Genomic DNA, 20,065 nt, shown 5'->3' with positions numbered 1-20,065 from the left:
GTAATATATTAATATATGGTCATAATAATATAGTCAGTATTTGCTATATATTTTATTGGATGATTACTTTTAGAATCATGAAATTGTGAATTTGTAAAAAAATTTTATAGGACACCCCGGTTTTCATCTGCAACTCAAGGAGTATCCTCGGCAACAGACCTTCTCAAACTTTAGGGTCCACTGTAATCATGGCTAAAGATGCAGATTCTGATTCAGTAGGTCTGGGATGGGTCCAAGATGCTGCATTTCTAATACACTCCCAGGAAGCTGCTGGGAGTAGCAAGGCTTCTGAGCATTCCTGACATTGCTGCCTTGGGGATGATTCTGTTATAGTCTCTTCTTTGTATTTTGGTAATTCCAACTGTCACATACAAAAACAGTAGTTCTTGGATCAAAGCCAGACTCAAAATAGATGCAAAACTTTTCTGATGTTTTAAAAATATAAGTCAAAATGACATCTCAGTTGAAGAGAATTTTAAATAATAGAATGTGTATGTAGGATCTGAAGAGTCTTATATTAAGCATCTCTCTCTATATATATATAGAGAGAGATTTTATATATATATATGTATGTATTTTCCAGGTAGTACTAGTGGTAGAGAGCTTGCCATGCAGAGGAGGTAAGAGATGCAGGTTCAGTCCCTGGATCAAGAAGATTCCCTGGAGGAGGGCCTGGCAACCCACTCCAGTATTCTTGCCTGGAGAATCTCATGGACAGAGGAGCCTGGCAGACTACAGTCTATGGGATCGCAAAGAGTTGGACACAACTGAGCAACTGAGCATGTATATATATGCATTCACGCTAAGTCGCTTCTGTTGTGGGTTGTCATTTCCTACACACACACATATATAAATATATACATACATATATACATCCATATGTATGTGTATATCTATCCGTCTATATATCCTGCATCCATACTAAATCATACAACTGTGAAATCCCAAGTTAAATGATATTTTGTGACACTGACAACTTTAACACTTTCCTTTACGTTAAAAATTTTATAACAAAGTGAAAACTTGACGGGTATAAATTTGGACTCTCCTATAGATGGAAGTGTGAGCCTAAGTGCAATGTTGCCAGCCATTCTGCATTGAGGAAGCCCATAGCCACATTCAGACGTTGGGTGAGTTGGACTGAGTTGAATTGGCCCATGTAAACTAGCTCTACCTTCAGAGTTCCTAGTTTTATTATTTAAACTTGGCTACCATACACACTGATCACCTTGATTCTTATTTAATATTTGAAAGTTATTACTGTGGAAGAAGTCAGCTGAACGATGGTGATTATAGCGTATCAAAATCCTTTGTAAGTGATTATTTTAATGACTCTGTACCAACAGGGAGACGTAGACATTTAGACAAAAAACAACCTAATTATAATGACAGCACCAAAGTGGAGCAGTGACAGTTACAAAACCAATTTAAAAGTTTTTGACAGCCGTGGCTAAAAGCTTTGTTTAGACCTTTCAGTAATAACAGTTTACTTAAGACATAAATCCACAGCTAAGGAAAATAGAAAGAGAAAGTTGTGGCTTTTCTGTCATGCAGATGAAGTGGAAAGCAGTTGAAATGTTTTTAATAGAACGTTACCTTGAAAAAAGTCTAGAAAAGGAATAATAGTTATGGAATTTTAACTCTCTCAATGCAAGAAAGACTAAATAGAAATTCTAATCAGGATAGAAACTTGCCAGCTGATATGCTTATCAACGTTATGAAGGTCAGTAGTTCCTGCAAGCAAGTTGACGTGCATTTAAATATGTTGACTGACAGCCCTGGAATTTGATTTTGCATTATCCATGAAATAAAGTCAAGGGCAAATAAATGGATGTAAGAACGCATCAGTAGCCGTGGTGACACACAGCCTCACTAAATACCTGCTTTTCCAGTGGCTGTGACATCTCTCACATTATTAGACTTTATCGCTTTTATTTATCTCACTTGGTTCTGGACTCGGTCAAATATACAGCGTAATTAATTCTTTGACCTTGGGCAATTTATTTATCATTGCTGAATAGAAAAATACCTTGGTCACATTTTTTTTAAACTGCACATCTTAATGGAACATTTATAATACGCAAGCACCGATATGAGAGCTGACAGATATTTATACGTTTATGATAACAACTTTTGGAGTACCTGGTACTTGTCTCCATTTTACCAATGGGAAAACTGAGGCACAGAGAGGTTGAAGAACCTTGCTCAGGGCCACAAAGCTTGTGCGTGGTAAAGTTTCAGGTCCATGCACTTTGGCTCAGAGCCCATGCTGTGGCCGACTGCAGGGTCATGAAACCACAAGAAGGCATACATTTGGATGCAGAGAGTCGACGGCAAGCTCAGAGGTATCCCGTTTTCCCTTTCCCTCTTCTCGGGTTCTGCTTTCGTTAGGTTCTTTCAGTTGCAAAGATTGAAGAATTCTCAGGTCACTATCAAGCGGTGTCCACATGTGTCTGTAAGAACCAGTGAAGCCCCGAAACGGGGCTCATCGAGGCTCTGTACCCCGGGCAGTTGGTGCCAAGGGGTGTGACTCAGTGATTCGTCATGTGGTCAGCTTCCCTCTCCTCCTTCTGCTGGCCAGGGTCTTCAGCTTCTATCCCCTTCTTTTATGGATTTCCTGCCCCACAGTGGGCCGGAGCTCCTAAAATGGACTTTAGGCAGACGTGGGTTCAGAGTCTGGCGCTGCTGTGTGCTTGCTGTGTGACCCTGGACAAGTGACTTAACCTGTCTGAATTCTGTGGAAGAAGTGGGTAATACATCCCACTACGTAGGGTTATGGTGGAGATGAAAGAAGTGAAAGAAATAACATGCTTACAGTATTTAATACATGATAGCTAATGTAATAATACCCATTGTTTTTCGAACACCTGATTATTTTACTTCAAGGTAGGCAGCAGGCTTGGACCAGATATGGATCCAAACTGTGGCTTCGTCTTCCGTATGTGTGTGATGGTGAGAAAGTTATTTAACTTCTCTGAGCCTCAGTTTCCTTCTCTACAAAATTAGCATAACTTCCTAGAACTGTTAGGACATTAAATGACTTCATTTATGTAAAGCACTTATGACAGTTTTGGGCACATAATAATTATAAATATAGACATCAGCTATTATCAGTTGTAGTATAATTTTCAATAACATTTATGCAGAGAGTATAAAGTTCTGGTTATATTGAGGTAAGTAAATTATGAATGTCTATGGCATAGTACCTGTTGCTATGTACTCTATTGTATATTTAAAACTTACTAGGAGGATAGATCTTATGTTGTGTTCTTACCACAAGTAATAATAATAATATTAATAGAGGAGGCAAGAGGAAGCTTTGGGAGGTGATGAATATGTATATGGCTTTGATGATGGTCATACTTTCATGGGTATATATTTATCCCCAAGCTCATTGAGTTATACACTTTCAATATGAACCACATTTTTTAATATAAACCATACTTTAACAAAGTGGCTTAAAACATAAAAATAAATTATTAAAAATAGTAATTTTAAAAATTAATCCACAGAAACGATACATTAAAAAATAAATAGATCTTAGGTTTCTCCTGCTTTTCCAGTTCTATGGTTTATCTCAAATGCTTTCATCAACAGTAGCTTTTTCTCTTAGCAGAATAAAGTGCTACTTGTTATGTGGTATCAGCTTTCCAAAAATAATTTTTCCATACAGTCAGCAGAAAGGATAAACGCTTCCTAACTGGCCAGTGAAAATTAAGATATAGGTTATACACAAGTTCAGTGAAATGTATTTTCAGCTTTTAATCAAAAGTCTCTGAAACTATCTCCCCAGGTACTTTTTAGCTGCCTGCAGATAAAAGATTGCTTTTCTCACAATAGGTAGTGACAATCATCAAGTTATCTTAGAAAAGTGGTTCTGGAATGTGTTTGCCAAGCAGAGGGAGGTTCTGGGAGAGAGAGGGATTGGAGATTTGGGTTCAGTTCAGTTCAGTCACTCAGTCGTGTCTGACTCTTTGCGACATCATCAATTGCAGCACGCCAGGCCTCCCTGTCTATCACCAACTCCCAAAGTTCACTCAAACTCACGTCCATCGAGTCGGTTGTGCCATCCAGCCATCTCATCCTCTGTCATCCCCTTTTCCTCCTGCCCCCAATCCCTCCCAGCATCAAGGTATTTTCCAATGAGTCAACTCTTTGCATGAGATGGAGTTTCAGCTTTAGCATCAGTCCTTCCAAAGAACACCCAGGACTGATCTCCTTTAGAATGCACTGGCTGGATCTCCTTGCAGTTCAAGGGACTCTCAAGAGTCTTCTCCAACACTACAGTTCAAAAGCATTAATTCTTCAGTGCTCAGCTTTCTTCACAGTCCAACTCTCACATCCACACGTGACTACTGGAAAAACCATAGCCTTAACTAGACAGACCTTTGTTGGCAAAGTAATGTCTCTGCTTTTGAATATGCTATCTAGGTTGCTCATAACTTTTCTTCCAAGGAGTAATCGTCTTTTAATTTCATGGCTGCAATCACCATCTGCAGTGATTTTGGAGCCCAAAAAAATAAAAGTCTGACACTGTTTCCCCATCTATTTGCCATGGAGTGATGGGACCAGATGCCATGATCTTCGTTTTCTGAATGTTTAAGCCAACCTTTCCACTCTCTTCTTTCGCTTTCATCAAGAGGCTTTTTAGTTCCCCTTCACTTTCTGCCATAAGGGTGGTGTCATCTGCATATCTGAGGTTATTGATATTTCTCCCGGCAATCTTGATTCCAGCTTGTGCTTCTTCCAGCCCAGAGTTTCTCATGATGTATTCTGCGTATAAGTTAAATAAGCAGGATGACAATATACAGCTTTGACGTACACCTTTTCCTTTTTGGAACCAGTCTGTTGTTCAATGTCCAGTTCTAACTGTTGCTTCCTGACCTGCATATAGGTTTCTCAAGAGGCAGATCAGGTGGTCTGGTATGCCCATCTCTTTCAGAATTTTCCATAGTTTCTTGTGATCCGCACAGTCAAAGGCTTTGGCATATTCAAGAAAGCAGAAATAGATGTTTTTCTGGAACTCTTTTGCTTTTTCAGTGATCCAGCGGATGTTGGCAATTTGATCTCTAAAACCAGCTTGAACATCAGGAAGTTCACGGTTCACGTATTGCTGAAGCCTGGTTTGGAGAATTTTAAGCATTACTTTACTAGCATGTGAGATGAGTGCAATTGTGCAGTAATTTGAGCATTCTTTGGCATTGCCTTTCTTTGGAGGTTTGGGTTAAGCACGTGCAAACTATTATATAGAGAGTGGATAAACAGCAAGGTCTTCCTATATGGCACAAGGAACCAATATTCAATGTCCCATGATAAACCAGAATGGAAAAGAATCTGAAAAAAGACTGTGTATATTGTGTATAACAATAACTGAATCACTTTGCTGGACAGCTGAAATTTACACAACACTGTAAATCAATTTTGCTTCAATAAAATAAAACTTTCTTAAAAAGAAAGACTGTTCACAGTAGCATATAACAAAGATGTTGCAGAACCGGCAAGGTCTGAGCACATAGGTATGCTGAATCGTGAGTCTGTCTCTTTATTAAGAGTTCTTCCGTTTTGCCTCCTCAGCAAATGATGCGGTCATCCGTCTTCCACATGTTCATCCTGAGCATGGTGACCGTGGACGTGATCGTGGCCGCCAGCAACTATCACAAAGGAGAAAGCTTCAAGAGGCAGTATGACGAGTTCTACCTGGCGGAGGTAAGCAGCTCACGGACACAGGTCACTTGTCAAAGCACCCAAGAACCTCGGCTCGTGACAGCAGCTTTTAGAAACATGAAAGTTCATGTCAGCTCAGTCATCATTGTATAGAATCTGCTTGCAGTGCAGGAGATGCGGGTTTGATCCCTGGGTCGGGAAGATCTCCTGGAGGAGGGCATGGAAACCCACTCCTGTATTCTTGCCTGGAGAATCCCATGGACAGAGGAGTCTGGTGAGCTACAGTCCATGGGGTTGCAAAGACTCAGACTCGACTGAAGCGACTGCGCATGCACAGAGCTGATTCATTGTCTACTGCCGAGGTGTTTCCCTTGCTCCCCGAGTTGCCTGATTTGTTTCCTGGCCCCTAGGCCTGAGTGATCTTCCCACATTGGGTGTCACATGTGTGAGTCACATTGCCAAGGCAACATTTGCCCTGAGTGTTACTCTGGCCATCTAGGTGTTTCCCTACCCACCTCTTTGTTTTCTTTCCATTGTCATATTGTGTGTCTGTTTCCTCCAAAGTGTAGGCAAGCACAGATTCAGAATATCGTAGATGAACTCAGCTCAACAGTACCAAGGACGAGAATGGAGGAAAATAGATTCCTTTTCTAAAAATCTGAGGTGTTACAGCCTGCAGTAAGGTGTAGTCAGAAATAGGTAGGTTTTAGAACTAACACCCAAAAAAGATGTCCTTTTCATTATAGGGGACTGGAATGCAAAAGTAGGAAGTCAAGAAACACCTGGGGTAACAGGCAAATTTGGCCTTGGAATACGGAATGAAGCAGGGCAAAGGCTAACAGAGTTTTGCCAAGAGAACCCACTGGTCATAGCAAACACCCTCTTCCAACAACACAAGAGAAGACTCTACACATGGACATCAGCAGCTGGTCAACACCAATATCAGATTGATTTATTCTTTGTAGCCAAAGATGGAGAAGCTCCATACAGTTAGCAAAAACAATACCAGGAGCTGACTGTGGCTCACATCATGAACTCCTTATTACCAAACTCAGACTTAAATTGAAGAAAGTAGGGAAAACCACTAGATCATTCAGGTATGACCTAAATCAAATCCCTTATGATTATACAGTGGAAGTGAGAAATAGATTTAAGGGACTAGATCTGATAGAGTGCCTGATGAACTATGGACGGAGGTTCCTGACATTGTACAGGAGATAGGGATTAAGACCATCGCCATGGAAAAGAAATGCAAAAAGCAAAATGGCTGTCTGAGGAGGCCTTACAAATAGCTGTGAAAAGAAAAGAAGCAAAAAGCAAAGGAGAAAAGGAAAGATATAAGCATCTGAATGAAGAGTTCCAAAGAAGAGCAAGGAGAGATAAGAACGCCTTCCTCAGTGATCAGTGCAAAGAAATAGAGGAAAACAACAGAATGGGAAAGACTAGAGATCTCTTCAGGAAAATTAGGGATACCAAGGGAACATTTCATGCAAAGATGGGCTCAATAAAGGACAGAAATGGTATGGACCTAACAGAAGCAGAATATATTAAGAAGAGGTGGCAAGAGTACTCAGAAGAACTATACAAAAAAGATCTTCATGACCAGATAACCATGATGGTGGTTTCTCTCTCTACCTAGAACCAGACATCCTGGAATGTGAAGTCAAGTGGGCCTTAGAAAGCATTACTATGAACAAAGCTAGTGGAGGTGATGGAATTCCAGTTGAGCTATGTCAAATCCTGAAAGATGAGTGCTGCACTCAATATGCCAGCAAATTTGGAAAACTCAGCAGTGGCCACAGGACTAGAAAAGGTCAGTTTTCATTCCAATCCCAAAGAAAGGCAATGCCAAAGAATGCTCAAACTACTGCACAATTGCACTCATCTCACATGCTAGTAAAGTAATGCTCAAAATTCTCCAAGCCAGGCTTCAGCAATACCTGAACTGTGAACTTCCTGATGTTCAAGCTGGTTTTAGAAAAGGCAGAGCAACCAGAGATCAAATTGCCAACATCTGCTGGATCATTGAAAAAGCAAAAGAGTTCGAGAAAAATATCTATTTCTGCTTTATTGACTATGCCAAAGCCTTTGACTGTGTGGATCACAATAAACTGTGGAAAATTCTGAAAGAGATGGGCATACCAGACCACCTGACCTACCTCTTGAGAAACCTATATGCAGGTCAGGAAGCAACAGTTAGAACTGGATATGGAACAACAGACTGTTTCCAAATAGGAAAAGGAGTATGTCAAGGCTATATATTGTCACCCTACTTATTTAACTTCTATGCAGAGTACATCATGAGAAACGCTGGGCTGGAAGAAGCACAAGCTGGAATCAAGATTGCCGGGAGAAATATCAATAACCTCAGATATGCAGATGACACCACCCTTATGGCAGAAAGTGAAGAGGAACTAAAAAGCCTCTTGATGAAAGTGAAGGAGGAGAGTGAAAAAGTTGGCTTAAAGCTCAACATTCAGAAAACGAAGATCATGGCATCTAGTCCCATCACTTCATGGGAAATAGATGGGAAACAGTGGAAACAGTGTCAAACTTTATTGTTTTGGGCTCCAAAATCACTGCAGATGGTGACTGCAGCCATGAAATTAAAAGACGCTTACTCCTTGGAAGAAAAGTTATGAGCAACCTAGATAGCATATTCAAAAGCAGAGACATTACTTTGCTGACTAAGGTCCATCTAGTTAAGGCTATGGTTTTTCCAGTAGTCATGTATGGATGTGAGAGTTGGACTGTGAAGAAAGCTGAGCGCCGAAAATTGATGCTTTTGATCTGTGGTGTTAGAGAGGACTCTTGAGAGTCCTTGGACTGCAAGGAGATCCAGCCAGTGCATTCTAAAGGAGATCAGTCCTGGGTGTTCATTGGAAGGATTGATGCTGAAGCTGAAACTCCAATACTTTGGCCACCTTATGCAAAGAGTTGACTCATTTGAAAATACCTTGATGGTGGGAGGGACTGGGGCAGAAGAAGAATGGGACAACAGAGGATGAGATGGCTGGATGGCATTACCAACTCAACGGACATGAGTTTGAGTGAACTCCGGGAGTTGATGATCGGCAGGGAGGCCTGGCGTGCTGCGATTCATGGGTCTCAGAGTCAGACACGACTGAGCGACTGAACTCAACTGAACTGAAGTGATTACAACAACAAATCTTCTTGCTTCCTACAGCCCATACTAGAGTTTTGTAGTAGCGCTTCTTACTGCTGGGATAACCTTGTCAACATTTGTTGCTTAAATATTTCCTAATGATTTCCAGAGACCCCCTGACTTTTTTATTGTGAAGAATTATGTCTATAACAGATCTTAGAATTCAGGGGTTCTACATTTATGGAAAAATTGATTGACGGACAACGGTTTAGAAACCCATTCATCATGTAAGTGAGGAATACATATCTAACTGTGCTACACTTGGAGAAATCCAATATATGAAAAATAAAACTTAAAAAGCAGAAGCATCACAATGTGATTATTTTTATTGCAAAAGCACTTTCCACATACAAAATCAATTTGCCTCAGAGGTGGGTTCTCTTCTATATCCAGAATTCTCCTAGTGCATTTAAAAATGAATTTGGTTAACAAAAAGTCAATCCACCCACACATCAATTTTTCAGAAAAAGAATTGATGGTATACAGCTATTGAATACAAACTTCTACGTGGGTATGCAGAAACTTTTAAGGAGTTACTTATGAATTCCTCCCTTGGTGGAGATGTTTTTCCTGTAAGAAAATATCATTAGTATTAAACTTTCTCTGAAATAGTCTCTGGGACATGACATTGAGTAATAACTGTGTCATATATGGAACATTTTTGTTGTTTTTCAGTTGCTAAGTCATGTCTGACTCTTTGCGATCTCATGGACTGTAGCCAGCCAGGCTCCTCTGTCCTTGGGGCTTCCTAGGCAAGAATACTGTAGTGGGTTGCCATTTCCTTTTCTAGGGGATCTTCCTGGACCAAAGATTGAACCTAATCTCCTGGATTGGCAGGCTGCTTCTTTACCACTGAGCCGTTTAGAATTGTGGTGTATGGAGCTTACAGTTAAGCAAGAAATATAGACAGTAAATAGTAACAAGTTTTTATGCTATGGAGAATCAATGACATAGGCTCACAAAGAAATTATGTGCAACTAAACACCTGAAAAATGGATATAATTTTGCTGCAAATCCAGCACAGAAAGTATGGATCGTTATTAAAAGCAGAGAGGGGATAATTGCTTTACAATGCTGTGTTAGTTTCTGCTGTACAACAGCCTGAACCAGCTATCAATACACATATATCCCCGCCCTCTTGAGCCTCCCTTCTGCTCCTCCATCCCGCCCCTCTAGGTCATCACTGAGCACCAGCTGAGCTCCCTTGCTATACAGAAGCTTGACACTAGCTATCTATTTTACATTGATAAGTGTATATTTCAATGCTACTCTCTCAATTCATCCCAACCTGTCCTACCCCTGCTGTGTCCACAAGCCAATTTTCTATGTCTGCTTCTCTATTCCTGCCCTGCAAATAGATTCATCAGTTCTGTTTTTCTAGATTCCATATGTATCCGTTCAGTTCAGTGACTCAGTCAGTCATGTCCGACTCTTTGCAACCCTATGGAAAGTACCAGGCCAGGCCTCCCTGTCCATCACCAACTCCCGGAGCTTACTCAAATTCATGTTCATCATGCCATCCAGCCATCTCAGCCTCTGTCGTCCGCTTCCCCTCCTGCCTTCAATCTTTCCCAGCAACAGGGTCTTTTCCAGTGAGTCTGTTCTTCGCATCAGGTGGCCAAAGTATTGGAGCTTCAGCTTCAGCATCAGTCCTTCCAATGAATATTCAGGACTGATTTCCTTTAGAATTGACTGGTTGGATCTCCTTGCAGTCCAAGCGACTCTCAAGAGTCTTCTCTAACACCACAGTTTAAAAGCATCAATTCTTCGGCACTCAGCCTTCTTTATGGTCCAACTTTCACATCCATACATGACTACTAGAAAAACCATAGCTTTGACCAGATGGACCTTTGTCAGCAAAGTAATGTCTCTGCTTTTTAATATGTTGTCTAGGTTGGTCATAACTTTTCTTCTAAGGAGCAAGTGACTTTTAAATTCATGGCTGCAGCAACCATCTGCAGTGATTTTGGAGCCCAAGAAAATTAAATCTGTCACTGTTTCCATTGTTTTCCCATCTATTTGCCATGAAGAGATGCAGCTGGAAGCCATGATTTTCATTTTTTTGAATGTTGAATTTTAAACCAGCTTTTCACTCTCCTCTTTCACTTTTATCAAGAGCCTCTTTAGTTCTTCTTCACTTTCTGCCATAAGGGTGGTATCATCTGCATATCTGAGGTTATTGATATTTCTCCCGGCTATCTTGATTCCAGCTTGTGTTTCTTCCAGCTCAGCATTTCTCATGATGTACTCTGCATAGAAGTTAAATAAGCAGGGGGACAATATGCAGCCTTGACGTGCTCCTTTCCCAATTTGGAACCAGTAACCATTATTCCATGTCTGGTTCTAACTGTTGCTTCCTGACCTGCATGCAGATTTCTCAGAAAGGAGGTAAGGTGGTCTGGTATTGCCATATCTTTAAGAATTTTTCACAGTTTGTTGTGATCCACACAGTCAAAGGCTTTGGCATAGCCAATAAAGCAGAAGTAAATGTTTTTCTGGAATTCCCTTGCTTTTTCATATTCAACGGATGTTGGCAATTTGATCTCTGCTTCCTCTACGTTTTCTAAGCTGGATGCTTGACTTCCATCTGGAAGTCCTTGGTTCATGTACTGTTGAAGCCTCACTTGGAGAATTTTGAGCATTACTTTGCTAGTGTGAGATGAATGCTATTGTGTGGTAGTTTGAACATTCTTTGGCATTGCCTTTCTTTGGGATTGGAATGAAAACTGACGTTTTCCAGTCCTGTGGCCACTGCTGAGTTTTCCCAATTTACTGGCAAATTGAGTGCATCACTTTAACAGCATCATCCTTTAGGACTTGAAATAGCTTAGCTGGAATTCCATCACCTCTACCAGCTTTGTTCATAGTGATGCTTCCTAAGGCCCACTTGAGTTCAGACTCCAGGATATCTGACTGTAGCTGAGTGATCACACCATCGTGGTTATCTGGGTCATGAAGATCTTTTTTGTATAGTTCTTCTGAGTACTCTTGCCACCTCTTCTTAATATCTTCTGCTTCTGTTAGGTCCATACCATTTCTGTCCTTTATCGAGCCCATCTTTGCATGAAATGTTCCCTTGGTATCTCTGATTTTCTTGAAGAGATCGCTAGTCTTTCTCGTGCTACTGTTTTCATCTATTTCTTTACATTGATCGCTGAGGAAGGCTTTCTTATCTCTTCTTGCTATTTTTTGGAACTCTGCATTCAAATGCGTATATCTTTCCTTTTCTCCTTGCCTTTAGCTTCTCTTCTTTTCTCAGCCATTTTAAGGCCTCCTCAGACAACCATTTTGCCTTTTGGCATTTCTTTTTCTTGGGGATGGTCTTGGTCCCTGCCTCCTGTACAATGTCACGAACCTCCATCCATAGTTCTTCAGGCACTCTGTCAATCAAATCTAATCCCTCGAATCTATTTGTCCCTTCTGCTGTGTAATCGTAAGGGATTTGATTTAGATCATACCTGAATGTTCTAGTGTTTTTCCCTACTTTCTTCAATTTAATTAATTTGCAATAAGGAGCTCATGATCAGAGCCACAGTCAGCTCCCAGTCTTGGTTTTGCTGACTGTATAGAGCTTCTCCATCTTTGGCTGCAAAGAATATAATCAATCTGATTTCAGTATTGACCATCTGGTGATGTCCACATGTAGAGTCTTATCTTGTTTTGTTGGAAGAGGGTGTTCGCTATGGCCAGTGCGTTCTCTTGGCAAAACTCTGTTAGTCTTTGCCTTCCTTCATTTTCTACTTTGAGGTCAAACTTGCCTGTTATTCTTGTTAATATATGAAATTTGTTTTTCTCTTTCTGACTTATTTCTGCCTTACTTCACTCTGTTTGACAGACTCTAGGTTTATCCACCTCAAATCCACTACAAATGACCCAACTGATGATCATACTATAAGAAATTCCAACAAAATTTCAAATGTTCTAATATTGTAGAGTTCACTGATACTATTTAAGGGTATAGGTAGCATCCAATGGTAGTTGAAAAATCCTTGCTGTTCTTTTTTGTATATAGTACTATTTTAAAAAGTAAATTTATGTTTTAATTTATTTTGGCTGCACTGGGTTTTCATTGCTCTGTGCAGGCTGTCTCTATTTGCAGCAGGGTGGGTCTTCCCATGGCAGAGGCCTCTCTTGTTGCAGAGCACAGACTGTAGGCACACGGCTTCAGTAGTTGCAGCTCAGAAGTTGTGACGCGCTAGTTTTGTTGCCCCGAGGCATGTGGGATCTTCCCAGACCAGGGATCACACCTGTGTCCTCTGCATTGGTAAATGGATTCTTAACCACTGTGCCACCAAGAAATTCCCATAGTACTATTTTTTAATTTAAAAAATCAACAAGAGAGGTTGTTGTTCAGTCACTAGGTTGTGTCTGACTCTTCGTAACCCCATGGACTGCAGTATGCCAGGCTTCCCCGTCCTTCACCACCTCCCGGAGTTTACTCAAACTCATGTCCATTGAGTCAGTGATGCCATTCAACCATCTCATCCTCTGTCATCTTCTTCTCCTCCTGACTTCAGTCTGTTCCAGCATCAGGCAGGGTCTTTCCCAATGGGCCAACTCTTTGCATCAGGTGGGATTGCATGGTAAAATATGGCACATGCTATCTTTCTATTAATTGTTGCCCACTTCCCAAACCACTGAAAGTAAATTTGATTTTCATCAACAACATAGTAGAGATTCAGTTCACTTCAAAAAAAAATAGGTATCACTTTATTCTTGAACTAGTGAAACATTCAGAATTTGTTCCACATCTCTTAATTGATGAGGTGTATCTGAGTTTCCCAAAGTGTGCTTGATCTTTATTCCAATCACATTATCTCTTTTCTTTGTATCAGGAACTTCTACACAAGTCAAAGTGGTGAGTTTAATCACATGATTTTTTTTAAATAAAATACTCTTTTGAAAAAAATTGATAAAGATGGTTTGGGCTTAAGCCAAGAGTCAACAGACTTTTTTCTTGCAGAGCCAGACAGTAAACATTTCAGACTTTTCAGACCATGTGTCCTCTGCTTCAGCTACTCAACTCTGCTGTTGTTATGCAGAAGAGAGTGTGGCCTCAGAGTGGTTGTGTGCCAACAAAACTTTCTTTACGAAAATAAGCAATGAGCTTGATCTTGGTTTAAGCTGTAGAAACACCACCTGAGCCACCAAGGCAGCCTCTAGAGATACAGAGCATGTCAACGAACATCCCTTTGTGTTGAATTCAAATATAGTAAGACTAACAACATTATAGCTGCCATTTTTTTTTAGAAGTTGCATTATGTTGCCAAGTGCTTTAAAGGAATTTATTATGTCTGTTAATCCTCAAAATGGCTATAATAACAGCAATTCAAGTTTATGGGCTATAATGATACAGTATTTAAGGAAATAACATTATGTAATATTTTATAAAGTTTATTTTTAAAATAGATCACCAGAGGCCATGAGTTTTCAGAGAAGTAATTTCTTGAGTTCCCACATATTCCAGAATAAATTATTTTGAAAATCCAAAATAAATCATTAAGAGTCAACTTGCAGTCTAGAAAACAGGCTTTAAGCATAAATTAAGTTGCTTCTGTTGAAAGACTGGGACCTTGTTTAGTTACTTTGGTTTAATTAACCTAAATTTAGAATTAGTTGAGAAACAGGGGAAACTTTTCTTTGTTTTTGAGGCTCTGCATAAACATAACAAGGTAAAGATTTACTTTCTTTTGGAAGTTTTCATTTTGCACTTTGATCTAAAATAATCCATTGTCATTATTGTTATACATAAAACCACATTACTATACATTAATATAATGAACATAATTATATTTTACAATGTATAACTGTATTTGTATTTATTAAATTTATTGATATACTTTAATAATATTATTTATATTTATTAATTTTATTAATAAATAATAAAACTTGAACAGTACTTAAACAACGCTTTTGCCTAGAGGCTCAGATGGTAAGGAATCTGCCTGCAGTGCAGGAGACCAAGTTCAGTCCCTCAGTCAGGAAGATCCCCTGGAGAATGAAATGGCAACCGACGCCAGTATTCTTGCCTGGAGAATTCCAGGGACAGAGGAGCCTGACGGGCTACAGTTGATGGGATCTCAAAGAGTTGGACACAATTGAGTGACTAACACTTTTACTTTTTATTATATAAAAATATGTAAATATATCTGTATATCCACCAGATTGTATATTTAACAGAAATTTATCAGCACAGCCTTATGAACAGATTAAAAATTTTAACAGAATCCCTCTTTTAAGAAACTTGTCAATTGCTGAGAGCGAGAGAGAACAATGAAGCTCTAAGAGCATGCCCTTGTTTAATTTCTGGTCAAGAGACAGGTTTACCTCATTTTGAACTCCAGGGTGTCTGTTCAGTTTCCTGTTTTTCTCTGATTGTTCTGTGTTTTGAAGCAGAAGGCCTTTCATCAACATGGACTCATTTTGCCATCTTATAGAAAGTTATCTTTCCTAGCAAAGTGGTTCCCTCTGAAGACATTTGGCTTTAAGATATTTGTTAAAATGAAATTACGTGAAAGAGCCATTTATTTTAGTTCCAACAGAATCTGACACCCACGTTTCAGCTCATTAATCACAAGAAATGACTGAATTATGAAAATAACTCATCTTATCCTACCAGCAGTCTTTCATATTATCATTGGGTTTAATTTCATCTTCTGGGAAACTTTAATCAAATAAGTTTCTTTTGACTATAGCTTCTTCATGGGTTTCTAAAGGATTTGAGCAGTATCTTGTTAGGTGAAAAATAATACAATAATGACATTTTTGACTATTCAATGATCCATCTCCAAAGTCTGCTCTTTAGCTGTCTAGAGAATTGAAGGTATGCCGTATACTAAGAGCAGGTGATTTACTGACACCTCAGAAATGCTGTGGGTCATCGTTTATGTGAGCGTTATTTAACTTAAATTTCATTTAGGAGAATAGGGGTACCTGTATTGTGTTTCTTGTGAGTTTTATGCTGGAGTCTTCTTTTGTAATAAATGTGCATTCATTTTCTAATGAATATCCATCATGTTTCTCTGAAATTATGAAATAGAGTTTGCAACACAAATCTTGGATAATATATTTCAAATATCTTTGCACATATGGGCAGTATCTCTGCTCTTTCACCTTCTCAGACCTGTGTATCACAATCAGCTCATTTATAATTTGTCACTGATCAATGTTCATACATTATTCATGGAATTAAAAGGGCAGAACAGTTTCCATTGTTCCATTTATATTAAGCATGTCATTTTCCACTCAGTTATTTTTCTCCTGAGCTTGAGAAACATGGCCATCAACTTGTCTTACCTGCTAGCCTCACAAATCCAATTACACGTTCTTTTGGAAAACAAGCATTTTAAACTAATTTCTTGTATTCTTCATTCTAAAAAAAAAAAACTCTTTTCACAAGTTATGTGCTGTCATCGTAAGAACAAATATAATACTGTTTCTTAGAACAGTAACTCCTGTCATTTTTATTTGTTTAATTAAATTTATTTCATTTTATTTAATTTTAATTAAATTTGCATTCCATTATTGATAATTTCCTTGAGGACAAGAGGGCTGGTTATAGTAGATATTACATAGCATATTTATTAGTATAAGATGAAAATTTCGAAAATAAATAATAAAATGTGGTATTTTAAAAACTCATAAAACCTGTATTCCTGAAAATGTTAGTGAAACTCTGCTATGGTGACATCAAACCTGATTTATCTGTATAGTATAAATTCTCCAGAGGGGGTGGGAAAAATCCCTAAGGGGATAAAAACTGTTCTTGGAGAGGCAAAAAAAACCCTACTCTTTCCATATATAAAGCAGAGTTAGATATGTTTATATTTATAACATATATATGCTCATAAAAATTCCATATGATGTAGTGATTAGAAACAAAGTGTCTAAAAAAGGCTCAGGGGGTGGTTAAAAAAAGATTGCAAATCCCTGATTTAGGAAAAATTGTAAGAAGAAAGAAATATTTTGGTGTTTTCATGTATTGTTTTCAAGTTTCTTCAAGTAACATGGCCAACAATGTTTAGGAAAAGTTTTAGTATCCTCCTCTCACAAATCTTGCCTTCCCTCTTAAAAAGACAAGTTTCAGCTTTAAGCACCCACTGATGGTATAATGTCCTCTGAGGATTCGAGACAGAGGAAAGGTCCCACTGTGACCTTCTCAGGGTGGGGCCTGCTGAGTTAGGAGGGGCCGTGGGTGCTCCTAGACTAGGGGTAATGAAGGGGAGACTCCCAAAGGTTGCAATGCTGACTGCTAAGGATTTGCAGAAGACCTGGAGATTGTCATACTGAGTGAAGTGAGTCAGCGAAAGACAGATGTCGTATGATATCACTTATACATGGAATCTAAAAAATGATACAAGTGAGCATATTTGCACAGAAATGGAATCACAGATGTAGAAAACAAAATTTATCGTTGCCAAGGGGGAAGTGAAAGAGGGATAACCTGGGAGATTGGGAACTTCCCTGGCGGTCCAGTGGTTAAAACTCCACACTTCCACTGCAGAGGGTGCGGATTCAATCCTTGGGCGCAGAACTGAGATCCCACGTGCTGCATGGCACAGCACACACACACAAAAACTGGGAGACTGAGATTGACATATGCACACTACTATATATAAAATAGATCACTGATGAGGACCTGCTGTATAGCACAGGGAACTATACTCAGTACTTGGTAATGACCTGTATGGGAAGAGAATCTGAACAGAATGGATATATGTATGTGTAAACTGACTCCCTTTGCTGAATCACTGAAACTAACACAACATTGTAAATCAACTGTACTCCAATAAATTAAAAACAAAAAAGGTTTGCAGTAAACCTCTAAATTGGGCACCTGCTTAGATGATGCTTTGGGGGAGCACTTCCATGTAACTGGATTCTGCCGATAACTTGCCAGCCTCCTTCCTTTTGTATGGCCAGCTCTACGACTGGTAAGTTCCACGCTGTCCAGCAACTGTCAATGTTGAGTTCACTGACTCAGGCTAGAGCCAACCATTGAAAGGAGCTTACTAAAATTACCTCCTCACTGCTTCTGCCCTGATTGTTCCAAACCGTTATCTTCTGCTGAATTGAAATCCTGTGCTAAACCCTCTAACCGACACTGACAACTTAATTTTCCTAAATCCCTTCTGTAATTTCTGATCTGGTTCTCCCCTTTGCCAGAATAACCCATAATTATGAGTAAGTTCGACATATTTTTGTGTATCATATTGTTCCATGAAATTTTATGACTTTGGGACTAACACTATTTCTTGGAGAATGGGATGCTGGCCTGTAAGAATTCACAATGTTAACAATGTTCATATTAGCATGTGAATGTTAACATTCACAGACAATGTAACCAAGGCCTTTGCTCCCAGGAGAACTGGATTCAGGAATTCTGGTAGGAAAGATCAGTAGGAATATCGGTGTTTATACATAATCACATAATAATTTGCCAAATCATTTTTAGTGCCTTTTAGTGGCTTTGAAAAGCACATGGCTTTCCCACCAGGTGAATAATAACGCACAGGGATCCAACTGCATATTTACTATAAATTATGATCATTTAAACAGATTGTTCCATCTGTCTTTTGATAGCAAATGTAAAGTTAGTAAAGTGATTAATTGTATTTATGTGTAATTAGGCAATCTACTCAAATGCATTTCAGGCGTTTATTGGTAGTTCTCTGATTTAAAAAAAGAAAACAGAAAATGCCACTTTGATATGAATTACGTTCCTTCGCTTGGAATGAAAGTCTGAAAATACCGGTGAGGGAGAGGTGGACCCTGGGTTCTGGCCACCACTCCCTCTGTTAATACAACTGCCGAGCCAGGCTGCAGGGAAGCCTTCAGATGGACCCATGGAGTTTCAGTTTCTCTAAGACTCTGCCTGGGGGAGGGGACAGCTGCTGGACTTCCTCCTTGTGCTGCAGGGGCCCAGCTGAGAAGCCAGGGCTGGAGATTAATTGCCTCTTATGGGACTTGTGGCCAGGATCTGGGTCCTTTGGCCGCCTGAGGCCGACCCTGCCGAGGAACTGTGGTCCTGGGAGACCCAGAAGAATCCTGTTGATCTCTGAGATCCAGGCAAGGAATCTCCCAACGAGCTGAATTACTCACAGGAATGGATTCCACCCGCCTGGGATGGAATCCTGACACAAAGCAGCTTCTTCCTTCTTGTTGTTGTTGTTCAGTCACGGAGTTGTGTCCAATTCTGCAACCCCGTGGACTGCAGCACGCCAGGCTATCTCCCAGAGTGTGCTCAAGTTCATGTCCATTGAGTAGGTGATGTTATCCAACCATCTCATCCTTGGCGGCCCCCTTCTCCTTTTGCCTTCCCCCTGCTGCCCAGCCAAGGGGCTGTAGGGTTATAGGTCATTTATCATCAAAATGGGGAGGGAGGTGGGAGGGGGGTTCAGGATTGGGAACTCATGTACACCTGTGGTGGATTCATGTCAATGTATAGCAAAACCAATACAGTAGTGTAAAGTAAAATAATAATAATAATAATAATAATAATAATAATAATCTCACCACTGTTGAGAGCATTAAAGACAAATAAACAAAACATATAGCAGTGAGCAAGCAAAGAAAAATATTCTCACACAAAGAGACTCAGAAAATGAAGATGGAATTTGAAATCCAAGATGAATATGTACAGAAATTTCCCAGTCAAGTAGAATGGATAGGCCAGAGAAGAGGGTCCCCCCGACCCCGCCCAGTGTCTCAAAGATAGTTAATTAAGGCAAAAAACAGACCTTCTGAACTTTGACTAACATGTTCCAAAAAATGAGCTGAAAAGGGCATGGTCGCTGATGAGAGCTAATTATATGAGAGGACAAGTGGGCAAAAATAAAGAAAGGGTAGAAATCAAGAGGGAAAATCAAGAGTCTAAACTTGATTTTGGAATAATAGGGGTCCCTGAAGAACAACGGGAAATGGAAGAGTGATAATAAACGAGAGAAGAAAATGTTCCCAAACTGAGGCGTTTCTGTCCCACTCTTTGCAGTTCCATGGACTGTAGCCCGCCAGGCTCCTCCGTCCATGGGATTCTCCAGGCAAGAGCACTGGAGTGGGTGGCCATGCCCTCCTCCAGGGTTCTGACCCAGTGAGCGAACCCATGTCTCGTGCATCTCCTACATTGACAGGCACGTTCTGTACCACTGGCTCCACCTGGGGCTTGATAAAAAAGCAACAGTTACTATTCAAGAAGCTAGAATTGGGACTTCTTGCCTGGCAGACCAGTGGTTAGGA

The 20,065-nt window shown here is 39.8% G+C and overlaps 1 protein-coding gene across 2 annotated transcripts in view; it reads left to right on the top strand.

Annotated features, from left to right (window-relative positions):
• Positions 1-20,065, top strand: part of NALCN (sodium leak channel, non-selective) — a 280,814-nt gene that overhangs the window by 92,132 nt on the left and 168,617 nt on the right. For both annotated transcript variants that reach the window (XM_068984391.1, XM_068984390.1), the window contains one exon: positions 5,575-5,706. In XM_068984391.1, coding sequence (XP_068840492.1) covers positions 5,575-5,706 — 132 coding nt within the window. The remainder of the gene's footprint in view (positions 1-5,574; positions 5,707-20,065) is intronic.

Source organism: Capricornis sumatraensis, chromosome 12, assembly GCF_032405125.1.
Source record: "Capricornis sumatraensis isolate serow.1 chromosome 12, serow.2, whole genome shotgun sequence".
Lineage (NCBI taxonomy): Eukaryota > Metazoa > Chordata > Mammalia > Artiodactyla > Bovidae > Capricornis > Capricornis sumatraensis.
This window is presented reverse-complemented; position numbering and strand designations above follow the sequence as displayed.